Here is a 25,758-nt window from a genome sequence, read left to right as displayed (position 1 = left end):
CGTTAGGTCAACCTGGATCGACGCCTCTGTCTCAGACGGCCTACTTTGGCGGTTGAAAGATGACTATTTAAATATGGTGCTCATGAGGAAGAGAGGTTTTGTCTCTCTTTGCACCAGCAGTGCCCAGGCTAATCGGTCAGCTTAAATTAATACATCACCCCACCAAGGAGCTTGGGTCTCACCTTGATCTGCTTTTCATATAAAGGTACATCACAGATACCGATAGTGACAACAAATTTATAATATAAATATATCTTTCTGGTGGTGCCCTGCGCTGGAAACCTATATAACCCTGCTCTCGGATGTGACTTGTTTTATTTTGACTGTTACCAGAGTGGGGAGGTATTTGTCAAAGTAAAAACCTGCAGCCTATAATAAGATATTATTTTACACACATGAGGGACTCATGGCAACCGTATGATTGACAGGCTGGTTCCGCCCCCTGGACAAGGGCATTCATAAGGATCTGTTCATCTAGTGGATGGGGTTTTCCTCACAAATGAAAGTAATTTAATTAAACCGGCGTAAATGGCCGGTGAATCTCTTTTCCTGTGGGGGGAACTGGAGGTGGGTTCTGATACTCAACTAGAAAACAAAATATTGGGTAAAATGAAGCTGAAACAACAATGATCACAGCTTTATTTGTATCTGATCAAATCCCTGCATAGTAGTGTGATTCTGCAAGAATGCACCACACAGTACGATAGAAACCAAGGTTGTGCAAATCCTAATCGCTTGCACAGGCAAATACCCTAGACTTGGCACAGATCTCACCCCCAGGTGATTAATGACATACACAACATTCAGCATCTTACCACTGCGCGTACACTGTATGGCTTTATGTGGGATGTCAAACTTTAGGTTACAAGCTGGTAGCTGAGGTGTTATTACTTTGAAATGAGGTTTGTAAATACAGACTGTGTCTTGACTGACCTCCAAAAATACTGGACAACTATGTTCTTTTAATCCTTGATCTACTGCTTTACTTTCTACTTGCACCGTTTGTTCATCTCTTTGTATATCGCTTTGGATTTCAGCTAAATGAATAAAATGTAAATGTGACTCTGAGAGAATTCTTCCTGGGGCCCTGAAGCTGGGAGCATCCGTGTTATTGCTGTGTGTAGCATGCTGCTGTTGTTGTGTTGCGACTGCTAGCTAGGCTGAAAACATAGAGACACTTACTTAAATATACACTTGCTTCACGTCAGCCCAAAGCAAGTGGACTGATTGGACTGGAAATACATGAAATATATGTTTGTGCCCCTGAATCGTTGAAAACATTTGGAGAAATTTGTGACAATTTTGTGTATTTTTGTGGTAGAGGGAGGTGTCACAGGGAGAAGCTGTGGATGAAAATGTGTTGTGTTCGTGTACAACTTTGAGTGTTTGAGGATGCCCCGAAATGAATGTTGATTAAAAATCCCTCACCCACATCAGAAACAGAATGAATGATTGTGCCGGGGCTGAAACTAAGGTGTGTGTTGGCCAAGTCAGTCTTTAACCCCTGTTAGCCTGCTCTGAAACCTACGTCAACACGATCAGTTTATGAAACCAACCCTATTAAGTCAGTGTCTGACTTGAATTTTTAATGGACAAGTGATTTCTATTTGAGATTCAAACATTATTCTGAATGTGTGTCAGTTTTGTGTGTATCCAGTTCTTCATGTGCCATCAATACAACTCACGCATTTAATTCTGCATTCTTGTCTAGCAGAAGCAATAATCAATATACAATAGAAACATAACCTTTTCCAAGTCACTAATCAAGTGAGAAAGTCAATGCTTTCGAGAGGTTGAGTAATTTGTCCGTTTACAACCAACCTAATTTCTTAAACGCGGTTCACATCATCAATTAAGGTGACAGGTGTGAACAATGGTGACAATCAGGTGTCTTCACAATGATTCTTCAGCCAAGCAATGACTTGCAAAGCTAGAGCCCTTTAAAAGAACTGCTGTCAATGTCTGGCCAGTTCATCTTCACGCCTTTCATTCCATCTCATTGATTGTATTGCATGTGGCCTTTATGGAATAGTCTCACAAAAATGAAATCTCTTGTCCTCATTGATTAATACCACTTACTGAGAAGGATATAACCATGATTTAACCATGCACTGTGACATAAAACCTGAGGTTAGACGAAAAATGTTTTAGTTTTGAGGAAAGGAAATATTCCACTAATCCAAAGAAAACATCTTACCGCACTGATACAGGACCTAAACTATTGATTGATTGATTCTTGATTTGTGAAGCATTATGCTTTGGATTGACAGCATTCAAACTCAAGTCACGATGAAAGGAAACGCTCTGAACTGCACAAGTGCTAGACTTCTCTGGCAGTTGATTGCATGACTCCAAGTGCAATCAATCAAATGACACAACTCTCAGCCAAGATCGACAGGCCACGGTGGGTTTCACAACAACTTACATACAACCACCACAGAGAGCTAGGGACTAGCCTGTCATGTGACAGTGATCAATATAAACAACACTAGAAATGGGAGATTCCATCTCATGCCGGCCGCTTTATACCACACATTTGTCCATTGAAGAGGAGTGAAATTCAATTGAGGGCATTAGCACAAAGCATTAGCCTGTGTAACATCCACTTTCCAGCTGAAAGCCGGGGCTTATTGATAAATCACTTCAGATGATGGCAAATATCATTTCCATTCAGAGTTCTTGTATTAATTTCATCTGCAGCCTTGCACTTACTGTACCAACCCATTACAGGACAAACAGCAGCCATGCACTGTACCACAGGACAAAATGTTTAGTATTGTCCTGTGTTTACTCCAAATCAAATAACTCCTAATTGTAGACAAGAACAAAGACCTTGAAGTCAACAATAAATAACAAGGAGATTTAATTAAGTGGAGAGCCCTTGTGGTGACTGACCAGGAGAAACTCATTGATACAAGAACATATCAGTGGCTTGTAGTCTATTACGGTGGGGATTGAGAAACACTACTTCGGGGTTCAAAGGTCAAAAACGGCTCCTTCATGCTACTCCTGTTGGGACTTTGATTCATCCGGAGGCAGCTTTGAGTTTGTGTTTGAGCTGATGGACTGATTCCCTATTAATTGTCTGACCCTCGCTCTATAGAGAGTCAGAGAGTCCACAGATATATCAGATCTCTTCATTTACCCCTGAAACTATTTCTTGTGTTGGTAAGATAACTTATTTAAAAGGTGTCGACAGTGGCACAGTGTAAATGGTCTCATGAATGCAACTGTGGCATGTGTGGAACCACATGTTAGTTATTGAACTCAAATCTCCCACACATTAACTAACATACAGATACACCATACTACCAACATGATTGACAGTAGGTTTGCACTGTAGGAGTATGACGTTTCAAAACTGAGTTAGCCGAACTAACAATGCACAAGCAGAAGCAGTACGTTTGAGATGTTGGTGAGATTGTGTGGATATGTAGGTATAATTGTAATGCAAGGTTTGTATAAACATCCCTTGAATTCCTTCTCATCCCCAGAAAATCAGATACTTACCCGTGAGCCATCACCATTCATTTGCATAATGAGCCACTAAGGGTAGAGCTACCTGGATTACCTTGTCAATTTGCCGCCCCGGCTCCAACTGTGAGTCAATTTCAGAAAGCACCCAATTAATTTACATTAGAAAGTCAACATAGTTACATCGACAAGCAGGCCTTGTTTTTCATGTGATGTGCAGGGGCTTGGCGTGGTGGTTGTCATCTCACCAAATCAGCCTCTTATATTTAATTTAAGTGTTTATTTTTCCGTTCATGAATCATGCAGAGGCAACGCAGTAGTGTAGGTTAACGCTTGTGCTGCTTTGTGTGTGTGAGGTGCTCAGTGGAACCCGTCGCTGAAGCCTTTGTTGTTCTGCATCGGCGTGTGCCGTAAATGATTTATGATGCGCATATGTGGGACTTTTCATGTTTGTCAAATGCCTCATCATCCTCCATTTGTTGCTTCTTTTGTTGCATTATATGCTTTGAAATCCGATTAAAGCCTTGTTTATCAACAGGTACACTATCACACAGCATGATGGGGGAGTTGAAAATCTACAGTGTTTTTATGACATGAACTTTCCTTCTCCTCCACTGTGGCAGGTTGAAGAGAAGGGGGGAAGTAGGCTTCTCCTGGCTCGACAGATTTCGATGTTGCCAAGCACTTGACAGACCAAAGGTATGGACTGTTCACAAACAGAATTTTAAAATCTTGCCCAGATCAAAAGACTGAACGGAAAATCCCAATCAAGTGTACTGAATGTCAATGGGCTGCTTGATTAGCATGGGATGAGGGGGAATGTAGGGATAGCAGAGCAAAGCTGGACATTTTTTATGTAATTATTTTTTTGTTATATAACATACCATCGACGCAGAAGTTCATGCATACTTAGTTTTCGAACTCACATTTTTTCATACAGTTGCACGCTCTAAAGTTAACTTCTTCTTCTATAAGTTTTCTAGGATACAACAGAACCCTGATGGGCCAATTTGTTTTGTTGTTTTACAGATATACTTATTTATAGACTACTTCAAAATATAGTCCCTTATATTTTTCCAAAATCTTTAAGAACAAGATGTTACCCTTTGTAGTAACAGAATTATCATTATTTGTCTCTCTTTGTTTAAGCTCAGTACACCCAACACTCTTGATATCAACGACAGACACAAACTATAACCTTTAACTGTGGAAAGTGAAAAGTGGAAGTCACACAATTTCAAACTATGGTTGATTGGCTTAATCTCTGACTGGTTTCCTGAATGGGCATAATTAGAAATATAACTCAAAGGGGAAAAGATCTCATTGGCATTCTTCTCAAGCTATCTGTCACATGACAGGTCCACATCTATTCTACCGTTCCTCCGCTCAACGTTTTTGAACCCAATAATAGGAAAGCCAGTGAACATAAAATATCACCATCTTAAGAGGTTCATGAAAAAAATTACAGTTTGTAGGTTACTACAAACTGTTTTGTTTTATGAACACATATACTGCATGCTGATAGGGCAGTAGGTCCTATTGAGTATTAACACATTACAAACAGGTCGATGTGGCTCCATGTTTACTAACACCTATTGTGCCTTTTGTGAAAAACAAAACTGTTGAAAAGTAGACCAGAATGTGTTGTAATGTACATGTTGAAGGATGGGTATATCTCAGTGCATTTCACTGTAGACGGGGGGTCAGACGGTTGAGTGGTTAGGGAGTCGGGCTATTAATCAGAAGGTTGTTGGTTCGATTGTACTTACTGTAAGTCGCTCTGGATAAGAGTGTCTGTTTAATGACTAAATGTAAATGTAAATCAAGAGGCTCACGTTCAAATCACCCCTCTTGAAAGTCACTTTGGATAAAAGTGTCTGCCAAATGAAAACGTTCTCATTACTATAACCTATTTCTTCATAAACACATCAACAGATCATGTCTAAATCTGGATGTGGGTAAGACCCTCGACTTGTGGTTTGTTCAGGAGTTAACAGCACACATATAATGGGATCACTTTCACAGGATGAGCCTTAACCTTAACTGGCTACTGTAATATTTGACAGAAACTCTTACCTCCACACATTCCAAGTCAATCTCCACAGTGGACACTCTGAATCAGAAAGGTATTACACTTTTCATCTGGTTTTGAATCCCGAGGGATGGAGTCCTGGGGTATTTTCCCCAACCCCTAAAATCCAATACTGAATCACAGTCCTTGAATGAATTTGAACATAACTTTTGTAAAATCGCAGTGGATACCAAGACACAGCAGATAGCATGAAACTATATTGAAAGTGGAAAAGTGGAATTAAGATAGTAATTTGAAGGAATTTAGGACTGTTAAACAACAATATTGATTCATTTGAGTGTCCTGATGTCAAAGCCAGGGGGCAATGTATGTGAAATGCTTATAGGTCTCACAATCTTTTTGGTATTTTATATTAACCGGTAATAGTTGGTAATCATTTGTGTAGACATTGTGCTGCCCCTCCTCACCTGGAGAGATGGGTTTCCCCCGGCTGGGATAGGAAGGTCACATGGTAGAACATCCTCTAATGGCTGGTAGAGGGAGGAGGTGATAGCTTCATATCTGTGAAGAATAACAGTTTGGCTCGAGTATTTTGGATATTTTGTTTGTTAGGTATTTCGATGTTTTTTTTTCTTTTCTAAATTCCTTCTTTGTTAACCGCTTTACATTGTTGGGCAGCAACCCCGGCGTTAACGCCAATTGCTATTCCTTCCTTGTCCACTCTTGTTGGGACAAACAAATTAGAAACGCTATGTGCTGCTTCCAACATCACAGTAACATTTTCAAGGCAAGTTCTAAACTGAAAATCAGCGCATTGTTAATTCACTCGTTTCCTCTCAATAAAGTTTGTTCAGTAAAGATTCAACACTGTAGCTCCACCAGGGGCACCATGATTCTATACAAATGCACAGTAGTAAGCTAGTCTCGGTCTAAAGACTAAAACAGTGACTGAAGGTAGGCTATGAGGAACATCATATTCTGAATGTCAAATGTCAAAGAATGGGTGACTGATTAAGTTTCATAAAACTTTTACTGCAAAACCTATAATGTAGGCTGATCTTTACAGCTGCCGTTTTATGATCATTTTCTTAAACAAAAAACAACAACTATAACTGCAAAAAGCTGCAAGTAGAGTTTTATTATTATTTGACATATAACACATTACGGGGGAAAACGATAAACTATTTTCGTCAAAAAGTTTTTCTAAACATGAGTCATTAAAGTATGCAAATTAACATATTTCAATATAGGATAAGACACGTTGAGTTGTTGCACCAAATAAATACAGCATATAGGCTATGAGAATGTGGATATGTTATTATTTAAAACATTTTCTTCATCGAGTTTTAAAAACATAACCTACTATACTTAAATTGCAAAGTATTTAAATGGTATCCTCCTCTCGTGCATATCATTAAATGAATTGCATTGTAGCTAGGTGAAGCAGGACTAGTACGGACCAGCGCTGCCAGATTGAAGCAGGTGTCCAACATGGCGAACACGGGCAACGGATCTCTCGCTACTCTTCTCTTTTTGTTCATGATTCCAGCGGCTCTTCATAAAGGTAGGATCACGCCTTTAAAACTTAAGGGAAATACTATTTTCTTGGAATTCTTTCTTCGACAAGGGGAGGCGGAACATAGTCTGAATTCGGGGCATGCTTTTTTTGAATGAGCCCGGACGCTTGGAATGGATGATGTGATACCCCCCTCAAAAAACTAGTCAGAAACTGTTTAAAACCTATTCAAATGGGATTCTAATGTAAAGGTGAAGGTTCATGCGGTTGTTATGTATCGTTGTTTATATTTGGGACATCGTATCTCCATTACAGATGTTTCTGTTGGCCCGTCGACACTTCGGCTAGTTTTCCATCTCGGTAGCCGCTGTGCTGGAGCGCTCTGACACTGTCGCACAGCTGGCTAACAAGCCAAATGTTTATCTAAATAAAGTTAATAGGTTAGAAACGGCACTGCTTCTTTTATAAACGTGAAGACGTGCGGTTAATCTTGGACAGAAGTTAGAAAATAGGTTTCTTTGTACTTTTGGGTTATAGCCTGTGTCGAGCACGCGATAGTGTAGCCTGCGATGAAATCTGAATCACGACGTAGTCAGATGAAATATCGCACTTTGGAGAAAGCTACCTTCTGTAGTTTTATTTCTTGTGTAGTTCATGTTGACCGGTGTAGTAGTTACTAGAAGTAAAATGTTACCCTACCGTATTGAGTGTGTTTAGAGCTTTAACCGGTATGACCAAGTCCGCCAACACTGGACAGATAGTGACAGTGTCTGTGTCGCTTGTGTGTCTTGGCGGGCTGTGAATGTCCAAGAGGCTACCAGCCAACATGACAAAGCCTCATCGTGGTTTAGCTTGCTTCTGCGAAATGTGGACAGTTAGCTTAACAGTCACACAAATCAGTTTTCCTAATGTAGGCTACTGAACCGAATGGGATCGAAATGAGACATAAATGAGGTTATGTTAATAGATGTAAATATAGGTAAATGTTATAGTTGTATGTTTGTCTGTTTTCGTTTAGAAAAAATGCTATGCGCAGTGGTTTCTGGGGGTAGCTGTCGGTCAGGGTATAGTCAAAGCTGTCCCGTTTGCGCATTTCTTTCCTAACCTACGTGTATTTTCTCAGACAATCCACGTTAGAAAAGAAAGTGGAGCCTATATTTACAAACGTATGGCAAACATTTCTGCCTACACAGACGCAATTTCCATTACATCGACCAGTTAAACATCGAAATGCCAATAATCTCACACATGAAGATTGGAGGTAGCGTATGTTTTAACATTGCTAAGATAATTTAAGTCAGCGGGACAAGCTGTATGTAGGCTATAGCACTTTAAAATGATTATTTTTTGATTTTTGGGTATTATACACTGAAAACACTTTCTCTTATTTCATTCAACATGTGATGCTATCTAAAGTAGCTCTACTGTAAAGATAATATAAGGCAACTACAGTTCATTGTAGGATCAGGAATAAATAGATTAGCCTACCCACCTACACGTTGAAACGAAGCGTGGATGCTCTTACAAAAAGCGAACTAACAATTAACCCGCGTCACACTACAGGATATAATGCTAAGCATTGAAATATGTTAGACGAGTATCTATAAGTCACAGATTAGTATAGCAGCGCATGCGGGCTAAAAGAGCGCTTAAAGGCGTGTATTTGTTGATACCGTGTAGTGTAGCAGCGCCAGCAATAGCGCTCGACTCGCGTGTGCATTTATCAAAAATCGATGACCTGACAAAGGAGAGCTTTGCGTTATTGCATTGGTCTATTACATTTGTTCACAACATTTGATGTGAAACAGTGAAAATTGTAACTACATAGATGTGAAGCTAGTTTGATGCTTTTGGATAAAATAAAACGTATACGCTACGTTTGAACTCGTGTCATTGGTTCCTATTCAATAAAAAAGGATGGAAAAACGTTGATTGGCTAATAAGGTTTTTTCTAAAAGTTTGATCACTCGTGAATATCTTATTGTGAACGTGTTATCCCTGTTACCTCTACAAACCCACCCTACAAATCATTATTCAGACCCCAGCCTTCCCTTCTCTCCCCTGCTGTACAAGACTTGGCTCCTGGTCAAATCAGTAGCTACTCTGTGATTGAAAACACATGTGGAAATGGACCTGTGCATTTGCTGCTGTCTCCATGGTGCTCTCAGCATTAATGAAAAACAATGGCTTTATCTAAGACTGTAGGGGGCAGTTGTATAGCCCCCACACCCACTTACACCCCCCCCCCTCCCCACACACACACCCACTTACACCCCCCCCCCTCCCCACACTTACAACCCCCCTCCCTCCCTCCCTCCCTCCCTCCCTCCCTCCCTCCCTCCCTCCCTCCCTCCCTCCCTCCCTCCCTCCCTCCCTCCCTCCCTCCCTCCCTCCCTCCCTCCCTCCCTCCCTCCCACACTCCCCCCCCCCCTCCCTCCCTCCCTCCCTCCCTCCCTCCCTCCCTCCCTCCCTCCCTCCCTCCCTCCCTCCCTCCCTCCCTCCCTCCCTCCCCCACACACCCACTCTTACCCCCCCCCCTCCCTTCCGGCAGCATCAGTCTTGCAGCCAGACAGGACAACAGTTGGCGGGGCTTGGTCACATCTGGCCCGTGAGCACTTAGTGTAATCAGAGGCCCTCCCTCGTTAGTGAGGTGCCAACTGCTGGGACGTCAAGGAAATCTCCTGACGCAATCCTCAAAATAGGGTTTATAGGAAACCCACCGACTGATGCTGTGGGCGTGACACAAGTCTATATGCTGAAACTCAAGTAGCATCCTACAAAAAAGCTGAATAAAGACATTGCAGACGGCCTAGCGGTAGAGTGAAGTTGACTCTTGAACGTTTTAGTGGAACCCTTTTGAATGTTTGAATTACAAATCAACCAAAACAAACCATTTTGATTAGTCCTTTGTTTCTATGTCTAGTGCCCTCAAATCATAGGCTTCCAGGATGTTATTGAATCAGTAGGAGGGGAGGAACATTGCAATTTTAAGTGGGGCACATTTGGCCTCTAATCATGCCTGTAATGCATGGTTCAACAATGACAGAATAACAAATCAATGTATACGATTTGCACTCGCATTTCGCCAAAACAAAACAATATTATTGCTACCTGCTTTTGTGGGTTGAGCACAACTGAATGGAAAAGTAATGTGTCCTTTTGAACACAAAATAGGTCTGAATCCATCGGCTGTGATGGGCTTGAATGATCCGTATGCACATTAGCATAAACACTTCAGCTTGTATTACATTTCAGTCAGTGTAGCATTGACTAGACCCTTCAGGCTTTTACTCGCTACCGTGGAATTGGATCCCTTGTGTTCGCTGTCCCCTGTTTCTGACCATTGTTTCTCCACCTTACTGCTGCAGTATCTTGCCTGATCATTTGTCTCTGTTTTGCCAGCAGAAATGCCAGATGCTGCATTGTTATGCAGCCTCATTTTCTCTGTGTTGTACTCGAGTTTTGTAAGAGGGAGTTGTCTTTTGTCTGTCTACTGTGAGGACACTAGAATCTTCTGTTGTGAGACCGGCAACGTTTTTTCCCCTCCTCAGAGAAAGTGGTTTTAGGGGCTTCTCAAAGTATTGAGAATGAGATCGTATATTAGGCTAATTGTTTCAAGAATGAAAAAAGACTTGTTGTGAGTGGTTGTTTGCATGTTGCTTTGTGATCCTGAATAGAAAGTAGGCTGTGTTTAATTGACTACCACAACCCTGGCAAACAAGGTTTGTCTAGCACACATATATGTATGTTATGTTAGTTTATTGGACTAAAACCTTCATGTGCTCAATCACTGAAGTTTGTTTAGGATTCAGGCCTCTTACACAGTCTTACTCAATCTCAGCCTCCATGTGGAAGGGTATAGTTAAGTGGTAGAGCAGTGGGTGTAGATCAAGAGGTTGCAGGTTCAAATCTCTTGTCGCGTTTCGATAAAAGCGTATGCTAAATAACTGCATTCTCACTATTCTCTTCAGAATTAAAGTGGACCTTGGACTCCTGGATGTGTCAGTATCTTGCTCTTATGCTACTGTCTTAACGCAGTCATGTTATAGTGTTAGTGTTATAACACTATAACATGACTGCATTAACACATTCAGACAACCTCCCAGGCTAGCATAGCTTTCATGTTGCTTCTTCAAGCAAGGCACCATCTTCCCTGGTTGGAGAACACACTGTAAACACTTCACAGTTTACTAGTCTAACCTCGGCCCCTTCGGGGGATTGAAGTTTGAACCAAGACTGGAAATTAACAGATTTCCCTTTTCTCATCCTCAGGTCGCTTTCCTTAGACGTTTTGTCACCGCTTTGAAGTGGGTCGTGTTTGTTGGGTTCACTAGGCTGTCAGACTAATGCTTTCCAGAATGAAAATGGGAGAGGGAGATGGAACAGCTAATCCGCATAAGAATATTTTGGAGGATTAGGGCTGGAGTCTCGCACGCTGCCGTCATGGTTACCCAGGCCCTGCAAAAAAAACAAAACAAGATTTCCTCTTAATTCTCTCATAGTTTTAACATTTAGACATCTGCTTTCTGTTCTGAAATATTAATGACAACAGCATAGCAGCTACCACAACAATAACCTTTTATTGTACTGGGAAATGAAGTGAGAACTGTGGCTTTGCTAACTGATGCTCATAAATTTGCTTTGAAATGGTAACTTGTAACATCGCTGATAGATGGTAATAAACTAGTGTGGGTTATTTTCCCTCACGGTATGAGGGAAGATGTTCGCCCTTCATCGGTGGGTCCAGGAGGGCTTTACAGATTGAATGTGGTCAACTGTGTAGTCTGGTGACTAAAGAGTGGGTCTTGTGAGAACAGGACAGCCGTGCTTCTTCCACAAGTTTCCCGTTAACAAAAAAGACTGCCGAGTCCACGTTTCCTTTCTCTTGTGGACGTTATGTTTCAGATAGTAAAGTGATTCATTCAACTTTTGAATTCTTGCCAGTGGTTGGATGCCGTCGGCCTTGCACAATCAGACAGAAGCTCTCTGTTTCGGACCAATCACGAAGCATACATGATTACCCAAACAGGAATAAATTATAGCTTGGCTTTTTCGCTTACACAAAATAGACTTTTATACGGTACCATTTAAAATGCCATCATTATAAAATGCTTGCTTTTTGGAATGTTGTTTGAGAATTCCTTGCTCTGTATAAGAAACCCTTATTCTTTTAATTTAACAAGAGCACAAAGAAACAAAGATTCCTTCTACACCAGAAGCTGTTTGGGGAGTGGGGGTTGGTGGAGACTATAAGCGGTACATTAAACCCCCCCTCTGCATGTCACCCAATCTTAATCACCCCGATAAATCTTTCATATCATTAACAGTGGCAACGCATCTGCCATATTGCTAAAGCTTTGCCTATATGGCGATTTTGGAGAATCCAGCATCAGTTTCAATTAGCTTGTGCGGAAAATTACTGACGTTCACACTTCACCTATTTACAAGTAAACATGATCAGTCATTACTGGGATTGCACCTCGATGCGGGCAGGGCATTCTGAGAGGCTTATTAACGCATGGTTTGAATGACTTCAGCAGCAGGTACAGTAGTTAATGAGCTGAGGAATTGAATTCTGAGATACTGACCCCCCCCCCCCCCACACACACACACACTCCACCCCCCACCATCCTATTACCCTGCTTAGCCAACCCCCCACCTCCCCCACCCCCCCCACCTCCGCCACCCCGCCAACCCCCCCCACCTCCCCCCAAACACACACACACACTCCACCCCCCACCATCCTATTACCCTGCTTAGCCAACCCCCCCCCCCCACCTCCCACACCCTCCACCCCCCCTCTGGGCCGGAAGCACACAGGCAATGTGGTTCTCCACACTGCTAACCGAGAAGGTTTTTCCGTGTGTAGTTTACGAGTATCTATTACCACTACTGTAAAGCCAATGTGACCTCATATAAGCGAATCTCATGTAAGTGGTCAATTACTCCATATTTCTGAATAAAGCTGGTTTGAATTGAGACAAAATGCACTCCTATGCCTATTCTGCATTCAAGGTTTCATCTACCGAGACTAGAGACACTTAATATCTTCAGTGTTGACTGTAGTTGTGGGCTAAAGTTTTTATTCTCTTTTCATCTTTCTGTTCTCAAGGTTTGGGTTGGTACCAGCGAGTCTCTAACCATCGATCACACGCCTAAACTACTTTATCTACTGAACGATTACAACAAACACGTTGGAAGGAATCCATGAACGCAAAATTCAGCTGTCCAATAACGTCTGTCAGTGAGAGAACACACTTTCTTTCACGTCAGATTGATCTGTGTTGCCCTAGGAGGCTACTCTCTTGAAGTTGCAGCGTTCGGAGAGCGTACAGTGCAGGTACCCCTTGGCTCCGTCACATCTGCATCGCACCGTGGCATTTCGCTGACCTGTTAGTTGATCCACAACGAGTCACATTAGATTTCATATCAAAGGCTGAGCCAAAGGTGGCTCACCCTGTCCCCCTCTGCTCAGTCATGCAAGTTGGTGTTTGAGATTGAATCGTTTTTTATTTATTAATATAATTTTCCTCAGGTGGAGTGAGTATACAACTGCGGTCCTTTTCGCTGACAACATTTAGCTTAGCTTTAGACGACTGAAGGATCAGTATTTTGTGGACGGGAGGCAGGTGTTTGTGTAACTCGGCTTGGTTTGAGCAGCTTATGGAATGCTGTCATGTTGCTGAAAGACATGTGGTCCCTGAAAAAGTGTTTTACTGGCAGAATATTGTGAAGGCTGTTACGATGTTTGTCAAATACTTATATTTGCCTATGAAATTATAAATCATCACTTCGTATGTGTGTGGTTCACTAAATATGATGTTCAGGCAACCTAAATGGGTGCGCTTTTCCTAGCTTCAGTTATTGACATAGTATATATTTACAAGAAATGCTTGTGTGGGCAGTTGCTATTTATGGGTTGAGAAGCCGTAAAAGATAGTAAATTCAAATACACATCATCACCCGCGTTGGTTTGTTTGAGTCGCTTTACTGTACTTCCAAAAAACCATACCAGTGGGCCACTGAATATGACATTAGGGCACCATTATAACTCCACAGCTGCATGGAAATACTGCATATGAGAAGGAGGGGAGATGCCAGGCTTTGAGTTTCAAGTCTCCGTGAGATACCTGAGCAACCAACCAAAGAATTATGAACACCACAGTAATGGAATGTGGTCATATATTATGGATTGGGCAAAACCCTTTATAGCCTTTAAACACACGCTACAGCTGCCCTCAAGTGTTGTTCACATCTGAGGTGAATAGAAGTGATGTGCTCAAAGAAAATGGTCAACACAGTACCCATTGCTAGACATTGCTAATGAAAAGGGCCGTCTTTGCGAGGGCTTGATGGCACCATCTCCTATGTGAAGTGAATGTAAGGCTAATGTTTCCTGGTAAATCCTAATTCTTTGCTGACACCTCCATCCCCATATGGAGACGCTCAAATACGTATCATCCAGTTGTCTCTCCCAGACCAGCTTAACTTACAGCATGTCTTCCAACTCTGGCTCCTCAAACTGGACCTCCACCCCTCAATTTAGATCCATTGCTAAGTGCATACAACTTAAAATCCATTAGGAGTTCCTAATCATCTTAAATGGCTGCAGAAGTTGTCAGCTAGGGTTCCCTGTGGTGGTCAAACTGGTGTATTCTGAACCAAATCTCCTCAATCTGGATGTGCTGATCCTGTTTATCATGGGGTTCCCCGCTAGCCTCTTGCCCCCTGCCGTGCTCCGGCCAGACATATTGGAGCTTCAGACATGACTGCTCATGCAAAGGCCATCTGGAGGTTCTTTTTTCCAGGTCATAGGGAGTTACCCTTGCCCTGTAACGAGACAGAAGGTAGGATGGCTTCCCTTTCTGGGTCAGGGGAAGAGGAAATTGCTGTCGTTTTGCAGGAGGACAGTATAAGGGTGGAGTGAGAGTGCCATGTGAAATGCACTGTGATGGAAGTGGAGGAGTTTTGAAGAAATTATGGAAAATGTCACTCCAGGCTGTTGTGTTTGGAACTGTTCACAGCGACGGCGATTTCCTACATTATGCGCAATTTTGAAACCGTTCCTGAAACGCTGCTCCTGTATTGGTTTTAGGGGAGCACCCCTTCAGAAAAATATCGCCATCCCAAATCTTTCTTTTCCATCTCCCCGTTTTGATTGTTTTTCACTTTACTCAACGTGTTCACAAAACTCTAAAGGATGCACTCCTGTGTCTCCGCAGTCAGAGTCCGACTCATTTCAGACCCGTTCTGGTAGTAATAACATTTTGGAGGATCGATGTTTACGGGCATATTGCCTGTTAAATTGGAAGGAGAGCACCCTGGGAGAGACAGTGGCATGATCACTCTGACTCTGTCCAGTAGGAGAGACGATGGTGTTGACGATATGCTTCAGATACCAGATCTAACCAGCCGCATGCCTCCTGCTGCTAAGAGCAGGAGGCAGGCTCTTTATCTGGGAGTTTCAGTTTGAGTAATGCTGAGTACAGCCCACTCACTCTGTTGTTAGAAATCGCCCCCTAAGATGTACAGTTTTTTTTGATCACCCTAAAGTTATTTCTTATGTCCTTGTTTTGAAATCGCTTCCTCGGCAGGGTTGGCACTGCGACGGATTCGTTGGGCCCTCTGTTCTGTAACTGCCACTATCGGCGATTAAAGACATTCATTTCCGGTGATCTGACAAATCTCTGAGTCAGCTTTGATTGTATGTGTCGTCGCTTTTTTTTTTTTTGTACCTTCAATGGAGCTGTCAGGCCAAATAGTGTCCTAGGGCCAAATAGTGTCCTACCTGACGTCACAATGCCGTTCAGAAGCAAGGACGCGTCCGTCGCTATGCCGACCTTAAATTCCTGAGATATCTAATCGTGCTAGCAGGAAACTGTCATGGTTGCTATACTGGTTACTAGGTAGGAAGTTTTGTATTTAGGGTTATTTAAACCAGTTCATTCTACTCTACTATTTAAAGTTTTCACTCGTTCGATAACTGGTGCTAGCTAGCCAGTTGTTTTCGTAAAACAAAATTACTTATTTAGCGTCAATTTTAACAGACCGGGAAGGCAACACGTATAGTATTCTACCTGCGCGCGTTGCTGTCTCGGGAATGTTGAACGAGTGAAAACTTTAAATAGTAGAGTAGAATAAACTGGTTTAAATAAGCCTAAATACAAAACTTCCTACCTAGTAACCAGTATAGCAACCATGACAGTTCCTTGCTAGCACGATTAGATATCTCAGGAATTTAAGGTCGGCATAGCGACGGACGCGTCCTTGCTACGGAACGGCATTGTGACGTCAGGTAGGACACTATTTGGCCCTAGGACACTATTTGGCCTGACAGAGCCTTCCTATTTTGCCAGTGACAGAGCTGGATAAATCATCCACACCCTCGGCCCCTGGATTGTTTTGGCATTGCCTGCTCGTTGCGAAAATCTATTAAATAAAGCTTGGTCCTGTGCAAAAAGGGCAACACATTTTGTATTTCAATGCAGTACATTGTGAACTTGGGTGTTGACACCTACCCAACACCATGTGTGTACACAGTGTTTACACAGCATCGTGCTGGATGTTATTGTAGCTGGTGGTGCTAATGGTGATTTTAAACATTCAGAAGCTATAAGCACTGTGTGATTCTCATTTTGTCGACTGCAGCTTACATCACTTGTTGCCAAGCTGCCCATTCTGTGCTGACGACATAAGAAACCAAGCCAGAACAAAAACAACATCCAAACCACCCCGTGATTGACAACCAACAGTCATTTTTTCAGGTGTTTATCTGTTTAATCTGTCTCCACTGTACATCTTCAATACGTCTCAACTCATGATCTGTTTTCGATTCTAACAAGTGCTCAGTACCGCACCGTCGAGCCAGCCTTGTGGATAATTAATTCTAACCCAACTCCATAATCCCTTGAGCCAAGGCACCTAACTTTGCAGGAGTCTTAAGTTTGTGTTATCAGAGTTACGGACGGCTGTACAATCAGGACCCGTTGGAAACAGGGGGATTATAGTCTGCCGCGGCTTGTCTTGGAGATGAATCAGTGCAGCCTGCAGAGAGCAAGGCTCTTAATGTTCCCTCCAAGCACAGCCAACTGTATGGAATCAGCAAGAATGACGACAAGGAACAACATCTGAGGTTGCCCAGCTCTGAGGCACCCACTGTTCTGTGTATAAGACCCGGCTGAGTGTTCAAGCCAAGCCCACTGCCATCAGCTGTAATCAGGGAAGGAGAGAAGGTGTTCGTATCAGACAGCCCCTGGAGGCTACCACCCAAACACATTACACTCCCATCTCTGTTTGTGATGCTACTTTCACCCATATTGTCGTTTATTGTACAGGTAACAACATGCGCTTCGCGCACGACGGTCTGTGTCCTGCAGTAGGTTTTAAAGAACGTTTATTAGATCAGACTGATTTGATTCCGTTCATGGTTGTTAGTGTTAAACATTGCAGTGGACATGTTAACCAAGACTTGACAGACCATGTACAGTGATAAAAGGCACACTCACAACGTGCATTATTCATTATCCTACAGCACTGATTATTTTAGTTATAACTTAGGTTATTTTTGTTTCATTCTGAGGGGTGATGGTGTTCATTATAAAAACCTCCCTTATGCCACACGTGCTGCAGAGGCCATATGACTTCACAGACACCATTAAAATTCATGACTTGGCATGTGCTTACAATTTGTGTATCACCAGGATAAGCCAATGTATCATATTTTGGGGTTTGGCAATCAGAGATCTAACCCATACGTAAGTCTAGTTTTGAAATACGGAGATATCATACACGCAGAACACAAGCAGACAGCATCACATTCATTTGAACTATATATGATGAGTTTTTAAGCTTTTTATTCACAGTTGACATCTTAATATAGTGCTGAACGTTTTCTCTCTGTTTGGGAATGTTGCCAACTAATCTTGAGTAGTTTTAGTGGTCCTCTTCATTGACTGTATAATTTCAACCAATAAAGTTCCCTAGTAAAGATTACGTTACATCATAAAACAACCTCCAATAGCAACAGTTTAACAGCCTCTTACCATATACAACCAGGTTGTTGTGTGAAGAGTGACTGACATGTAATGATGATCATTTGACGGACCCGTAGAGGGTTAGCAGTTATGTGTTGGCATGTATTCAAGAAGCTGTTTCCTGTAGACGTGAAATGGGAAAGAATCTGCAGAAACATAAACCTCAACTTATCATCTTAAGTTGTCATGTCTCTGATGATGTCCTTGTTACCATGGGTACACTGTATGTAGGAGGCAATATGCGGCATTTAGAATAGTGCCTGAAATATTTTAACCCAACAAAAACTCTGTAGTCCAGGCGGCATGGACTCAAATTTGGGTATTGTAACCGACACAGTTTACGAGTTACTGTTGTGTTGTTTAAAACCCTGGTATTATTTTTAGCGTTTGTTCTTTGGTTTGGTTAGATACATGGTTCTGAGGGCTTGATGGGGGTGTGCATTACATTTCAATAACAATAACCGCCCACCCATGAGCTCTCAGGGTTTATGTGTCACATGGTTGTCGGTGGTTACTGTGTGGTTGACATCTAGGCTGATGCCTTTGGCAGAAATGTCTGAACCTCAGCTGTTTGGCAGTTGCTTATTTATTTTCCTCTAGACCTCAGATTGAGTGCGGTATACATATTCATTAACGTGGCCTTGCACTCTCTCAGTCTGCTTTCAGAAGGCAGCGTAAGCACCTATTTAAAGGCATCATTCTCAGACCTCTCATTTTCTGGAAATAATAACAGCTTTTCTTGGTGTGCAAATTATTATCTTTATCCATAAAATATGTTTAAATTATGTTTTATTGGTGTAGATAGGTATGTTCAAAGCAGACTTTAAAAGGTCACAATCGGACAGTTAAACAAATAAAACCGAACATTTTGGGTCAAACCTCTTCAACTTTTACAAGACAAGTGTGACAACATCTCCTGACCCCACGGATGTAGCTGAACTGTTCCAGAGGGAGGGAACCGTCAGGATGTAGCTGAACTGTTCCAGAGGGAGGGAACCGTCAGGATGTAGCTGAACTGTTCCAGAGGGAGGGAACCGTCAGGATGTAGCTGAACTGTTCCAGAGTGAGGGAACCGTCAGGATGTAGCTGAACTGTTCCAGAGGGAGGGAACCGTCAGGATGTAGCTGAACTGTTCCAGAGGGAGGGAACCGTCAGGATGTAGCTGAACTGTTCCAGAGGGAGGGAACCGTCAGGATGTAGCTGAACTGTTCCAGAGGGAGGGAACCGTCAGGATGTAGCTGAACTGTTCCAGAGGGAGGGAACCGTCAGGATGTAGCTGAACTGTTCCAGAGGGAGGGAACCGTCAGGATGTAGCTGAACTGTTCCAGAGGGAGGGAACTGTCAGGATGTAGCTGAACTGTTCCAGAGGGAGGGAACCGTCAGGATGTAGCTGAACTGTTCGAGGGAGGGAACCGTCAGGATGTAGCTGAACTGTTCCAGAGGGAGGGAACCGTCAGGATTGGCTCCCAGTCACAGCCAGCGAGAGTCACAAAGCACCAGAGATGACTGTGACACAAAACCCAGATCCGTGAGGTGGGACTGGAGATAGTGGTGCCCGGCGTCTCCTCCATACCTTATCTGTTCTGCTGGCTCGTCTCAGATGGAGTAGAGAGTCTTCAAAGCTACTGGGCAGCACTGCGCTGTTTCCAGAGATTAAAGGTTGGACAGCCTGGAGAACCAAATCAATGCATCCACTCAGAGCAAGGATTGACAAAGGATCGATCCGGCTCAAACAGGAACCAGATATGCAGCCGACCACTACGAGTAGAAGGATTGGAAGAGGGAAGAAAAAAGTGCTTCCGAGACCTTAATTTCTGAATTGCTTCGGCCAATCACCATGACATTTATGTAGTCTGGAACAACAGACTGGAGACGCGATTGCAAAGTGTGTGGGTGTAATTGCTGAGTTGAAAGGACACAAGGAGAGAGAGATGCCTGCAAGTTTGCACATCCTAATGGCCCCAGTGACTATGCAGAGTGTAATCGTACATGACCCCTGTCGCTGTATAGGTGTTTGGCTTCTAATGAAGACATTTCCTTTGGTTACTTTGTGACTAAACGTGTTCAGTTTCAGATTAATCAATAATTGAAGATGGGGCAAAGCGTTAAGATACAAATTTTCCAGATGTATTTTTCTAAATAATAATAGATCTGGGCCAATTCTTGGAGCCATAGGTTAGAGCAGCAAAGGTTGCATAATATAGTCAGACTTTGGAATGCCTCCGCATTATGTATGCATAGAAATTTTAATTATTTGCATATTTTGTAGCGGTTTGCCTCAAAGCTTTGCACAAACACAGGCTTTGCCAAGTTCATGCTACCAAACTCCCTTATTAATGATGCTAGAAATCCAACCTGCTTGGCTCCATCACCCCTTCTCAAGAACAAGAGGACATGGGTGAATGTGGAGTGGTTGATATTTCCATACTGCCTACATGAACGAACGCCGCTGTTTTCTATAGTCTACCTGTCAGTCACCCTGCCAGACCTCCAGACCCATGGAGGAGGAGCCAGACCGGTGCTAATCAGCCAGCTCATTGTGAAATCACCATCCACAGACAGTAAGGAGGCCATTGTCGCTTTAAGCAGTACAGTGAGACCAAGTCACAGGTGAATACAGATGTGTTTCAAGACTTTGTTTGATTGCTCAGAATATAGCGTGGCAGCAGACATTCCTCGACTAAAATCTCACAAATCAGTCTTTCAGGAGTTTTAGTTTGCTTGCAAGCAGGCACATGCAACCGTCGTCAACGACCCTTGCTGAATGAAGATCCTTTCTCTTTGTCCTCGTTGATACCTTGCCGATGTTCGTCTTACTGATTTAATGCTGCTATTATCTGTATCATAAAACCTCAAGGGGATCCCCCTACAAACAAGACATCTAGCGCTGGAGATCAAATCCCTAGTGAAAACGTTAAATGAGTGATTGTCATTATTTCATAGAGACACACAGAGCCATGCTAGACACCGTGCTTGTTCGGTTCAGAGCTGGGTCGACTGTCATGAAATCAAGAACCACACTGTCGGACATTTCTGAGAACAACAGGAGGGGTCTCGAAGGCATGAATGGGAGTATTTTCCATTGCATATTGTGCATACGAGTGAAAGAAGTGAATGCTTTCATGCGTGAAGAAGAAATGAACCTCTGTTGCTGTCCCACCCCTGTCTTGCCAGCTCACCGTTTGTACTCATTACAGCGATTACTTCCTCCAACCTCAAAATCCTAAAAGGCATGTGCTGGAGCTGGAACCAGAGCTTAATATGAAACATCCCTGTGGGAGACAGTCCCCCCAAGATACCACCTCCTCACTTCCTTCCTTACCCTTCCCTCCTCCTCCTCCCCCCTCCCCATCCCTCCCCCAGTCCTTCCTTCCTCTCCCCAGGTCCGGGGCGTAGTGACTCCCATCAGGAATGTTCAGGCTGTGCCTCTGCTTGGCCTCTCATGCTCCTAGTTCTCCACGCTGCAGCTGCACAGTGAAGGCGGCACAGGTTATAGCAAGTTCCCCCAGCCAGCTCCTCTCACATCTCTACAGGAAGCAGGGGGGGGGGGGGGCAGGTAACTGACACACCCCCTCTGCCGGAATGAATGAATGGGATGAATGCTGTCAGACGAATCACTGTTTTGGTGGTTATTATCGTCAAAGTGCCATTTTGAATTTAATAGTAAATGAATGGGCTTCGGCAGACTGGTTCAGTATTACTTCTAGAGTGGTAGCCCTAATGGAGCCTGCAAAATCACTGGCTTCCCAAGAATTGGCTTTGTAGTGCCTTGATTTCCATATACCCATCAGTCGTAAAAGCATGCAGTGATGTCAAACTGTTTTCCTCCTCCAACATCTTTTGTGTTTCATAATACTCAGTTGTACGCCTCTGGATGGAGAGTAGCAATTCATCCGTGGTTCTTTTCCTTGCGACCTCACGCCCACACCGAAGCAGGTGAGTGGGCTGGAGGACGGACAAGGAAGGCAGCTGCATGTGTGACTGCGTCACTGTGTGTTTGAGCTCTTCCAAACAAGCTGAAATGAAATGGGAATATCAAAGGTTTAGAGTAGACTGACCTGTGTCTGGTACCCCATCACCTCACCCTGTGTTCCATACCCCATCACCTCACCTGTGTTCCATACCCCATCACCTCACCTGTGTTCCATACCCCATCACCTCACCCTGTGTTCCATACCCCATCACCTCACCTGTGTTCCATACCCCATCACCTCACCCTGTGTTCCATACCCCATCACCTCACCCTGTGTTCCATACCCCATCACCTCACCCTGTGTTCCATTCCTGCACATCAGACCCTCTGCTTGTGGTGTATAATGTCTTCCCTCTCTCCAGCATCATCCTCTGCTCTGCTCTGGAGGAATGATATCAGCCCGAGCGGCATTTAATCACCACTGCTCCTCCATTATCTTCCATAGGAAGGAAGTGTTTCAAATCACAGCAAAGGAAATTAGTGTTCCATTCATGTGGGAATCGGTGAAGTCCTTTGGCTTCTGTCCTATTAATTACACATAACAATGGATTTTATTGCAAAATGAACCCAAAGGCTTGATTTTAATCTGTTGGATGGGCATATGGTTTAGACAGTCGGATGATGTTGCAGGGGTTATCGCCTTGAAACCTGCATTGTAGCTAGCTAGCTGTTCATTCACTCAAACCATTAGCTTCTGGTTTCATTGAACTCAATGCAGCTCTCTGATTGCTTCTGTGCAGCCAAAGAGCCCTAAGCCTGCTAGTCTTGGGTGATAATGAGGGATGAAGAATAGAGAACATTTCGGTGTTGGAGGTGAAGCTCGGACAAGTCAACGGTCAGAGTTGATTGAGTTTGATTGGTTGGAGGTGATCTCATTCAGTCCGGCAAATCAGACTTTTGTCCAAAGGTATTGAAGCTGCCCATGTTCAAGGAGCCTCACTTCCTGTGCCTGTCTATTTTATTTGCTGGCCTTTTGTCTCCTTGTCAACATCTACGGGGCTTTTGAGTGTCGACTAAGACTGGGATTAGGTAGACTTGCCTCTCTTTTCTCCGTGGAGAACAGAATTGGGAAATGTCACAGAGGTGCTGGTGAAACGGCTCCATTAGATTGGTGTTCTGGCAGAGTAATCAAAGCTGTATTGTGGCCATTGTGGAGATAAATTGGCCAGATGGGTAACGGTTTATTGTTGGTGCTCTTACTTCCCTTTGTGGCGTCCTTAATATCTTTTCTTGAAATGTTTTGTTGGCTTTGGAAATGTGTGTCTGTGTGTGTGTGTGTGTGTGTGTGGGGGGGGGGGGGTTGCCTCATCTATTCTCTAATGAGCTTTCACGTTCATGAAGCACTGTGCCGTCCCACTGGGTCCACAACCTCATCCTCAAAAACACCCAATAAAAGACCAAAAAACACTCGTTTTCCAATCAAACTTGGGACAAGGGATAATTAATTCTTAAAAATCAGCCCACTCATTTGCATAATAAAAGGTACCATAATTATGACTTCTGCTAATCGAGCCCAAAAATGTAATTAGAGCTTTAGTCTGCATTACAGTGGCAAAGCCTGTTTTGGAAGCCTGTTCAGAGGAAAGGGGGGAAAAGCAATCCTGCGCTCTGGGATCGAGACCACGGCAGCAGCGGCTTCTGTAAGGGCCTCTTCACAGCTTCCTCTTGGTCGGTCCAGAGGGGAGAGCGAAGAGGACGTCTGATCTCCTAATCTGTAAAGAAGCGAGCGCTACCCTTCCAGGGGCCGGGTCTCTCCCCAGTCAGGTCGCTGGTCCATGCGTTCTCTTTCCCAGGTCCATTTGCATTTGCAAGAAAATCCACATTTTGTGTCCGGTATCGCTGACTTAAAAAGAGGCAGTGGTTGGAAGATGAAGGGTTGAATTAGCTCGGCTGTATTAGACATCTCTGGAGCTTGCTTGCTCAGCTGTAGGGCTTTCTGAAAGCGGGCACAAAAAAGAGAGAGAGAGAGGAAAAAAAGACATGGAATTTAAAACAAAGACAGGAGACAGGCGGAGTAAGAAGGAAAGCGGAGAGGAAAGGCCATTCGGTACCACGGGACCTCTCTGATTGATCCTCGATGATCGTCCACTTTATTTTCTTTTATAAGGTCAATTAAACAACTCCACTCGTTTGGAAGATGCATGATGCTGTATTAAAAGCAAATGAGGAAGGGCTCTAGCTATGCTTAATCAGCCCTGTGCTCCATGGCAATGGGGAGGACAAAGGGCCGGGATGACAGGTGAACTGCCTAACAAGTCCCTGCAGTTTCAGGAGGCATTATGTGTGCGTAGCATGTTTGTCAAGCAAAGTAGCCGCCGTGTAAAGACATCAAACAGATTAATATATGGAGGAAGGAGACATAGCCGTTTGTTGGGAATGCTATATGTTATGTGTGATGAGATTAAGTTATCTGTCTTAGCCAGAGGACAAGGCCTTGATCTGATGCACTGTGCCCCCGACATGGCTGTAACACAAGAAGGGAAACAGCAGGCGTTGCATAACATTTTCTTTCCATTTATTTGTAGCAAAAAAATAAAAATAAAAAAAGGGTGGTTTATCATTTGTGTGTGTGTGTTTGTGCGCTCACACGGTTTACAAGACTGAACGTGTTCTTGGTGGCACTGCGAATGTAGCTTGGTGAGAATGTGTGGTGTGTCGCTGTGTGTGTCGCTGTGTGTGTGTCGCTGTGTGTGTGTGTGTGTGAGGACCAGCTTAAACGTGCTTGGCTCTAATCCTATCTCTGTAGCGCATCCATGGCTCCGGCTCTCTCAGGGGTGAATGGGAACCTTCGCTAATTCAAGCGTAAGCTCCCCCCGTTACCCCCTGCATCCTCCATCCTCTCTCTGCTTGGCTGCCGCCGTCAGCAGAGACGCGCCCAAGCTCAGGAAAACATTGTCGGGTGCACAGTGTCACCAGGTACAGGGTCCGGGGCTTATCCTCCTTGCCTGCTCTGCTCTGACCACAGAGACATGCAGTCCTCTTGCTCCAGAGGAAGGTCGTCAACTTGCGCACGGATGTTTGTGGCGTCGGTGACGAACAATAGGTCGGTAGAGATGCCGCTCTAATAATTAGAAACGTTGACAAAGCTGGTCATGAATGGGGAGCCGAATTCGATTAAAAAACATTTGGTTGATGCTATCGCCTAATTTCCCTAAAACAGGAAATTGGGTAGAAGGAGCTATTCAACTTAAGCCGCAGTGTAGTGTAACACTAGTCTCGATAGGGTTACATCGCTAAATACTCATTAATCATTTCATAAATGATGCAAAAACTATTATTTTCCTCATCCTAGTGAGTCTGCCAGGGATGATCATTTGTGTGTTCACATAACCCTCACCCCCTCCCTTTCTACCAGACTGCTGTCCAGACCTTGAGGCGTGGTTCACAGCCCTTGTGTCTGTTCTCCTGCATTGTTTGCCCAGATGAATTGACATCCAGCAATGCTGGCTTCGACAGTGAGGGTGTTGCAGATGTACATGGGGTCAGAGTGACAAACGAGAGAGTGTTTGTGGGCCAGGATGTTGGCCTTGACCGACAGGGGGAGGTGAATGCGGTGTGTTGTGTTTGGAGACACGCTCGTTCTGAACCCCTTAGATCCCGACGAGACCTCGCTCACTCAGCCAGCGATAAAAGACCCACCAGGTTGTCACTCAGTCTAACCCTTCCTCTCCTGCACAATTCTGCCATGTCGGCACAACTGTATTGCAGGTCAAGGTTGCACTCAGCCGAC

The 25,758-nt window shown here is 43.7% G+C and overlaps 1 protein-coding gene and 1 long non-coding RNA gene across 5 annotated transcripts in view; one reads left to right on the top strand and one right to left on the bottom strand.

Annotated features, from left to right (window-relative positions):
• Positions 1–5,563: 5,563 nt before the first annotated feature.
• Positions 5,564–8,641, bottom strand: LOC146246396 (uncharacterized). Its single transcript, XR_014734598.1, has 3 exons — positions 8,515–8,641; positions 5,974–6,067; positions 5,564–5,691 (listed from the first exon to the last, which is right to left on the bottom strand). It is a non-coding gene; the product is annotated as an uncharacterized LOC146246396 (long non-coding RNA).
• The window catches only part of cadm1a (cell adhesion molecule 1a), a 212,177-nt gene continuing 193,363 nt past the window's right edge, over positions 6,945–25,758 (top strand). For 3 of the 4 annotated variants that reach the window (XM_084684117.1, XM_084684116.1, XM_084684114.1), the window contains exon 1: positions 6,945–7,070. In XM_084684117.1, coding sequence (XP_084540243.1) covers positions 6,998–7,070 — 73 coding nt within the window. In that variant the 5' untranslated portion in view covers positions 6,945–6,997. The remainder of the gene's footprint in view (positions 7,071–25,758) is intronic. The other variant, XM_084684115.1, reaches the window with a different exon arrangement.

Source organism: Hypomesus nipponensis, chromosome 20, assembly GCF_054491055.1.
Source record: "Hypomesus nipponensis isolate SF chromosome 20, ASM5449105v1, whole genome shotgun sequence".
NCBI lineage: Eukaryota > Metazoa > Chordata > Actinopteri > Osmeriformes > Osmeridae > Hypomesus > Hypomesus nipponensis.
Note: the sequence above shows the minus strand (reverse complement) of the source record. Positions and strands in the feature narration are given on the sequence as shown.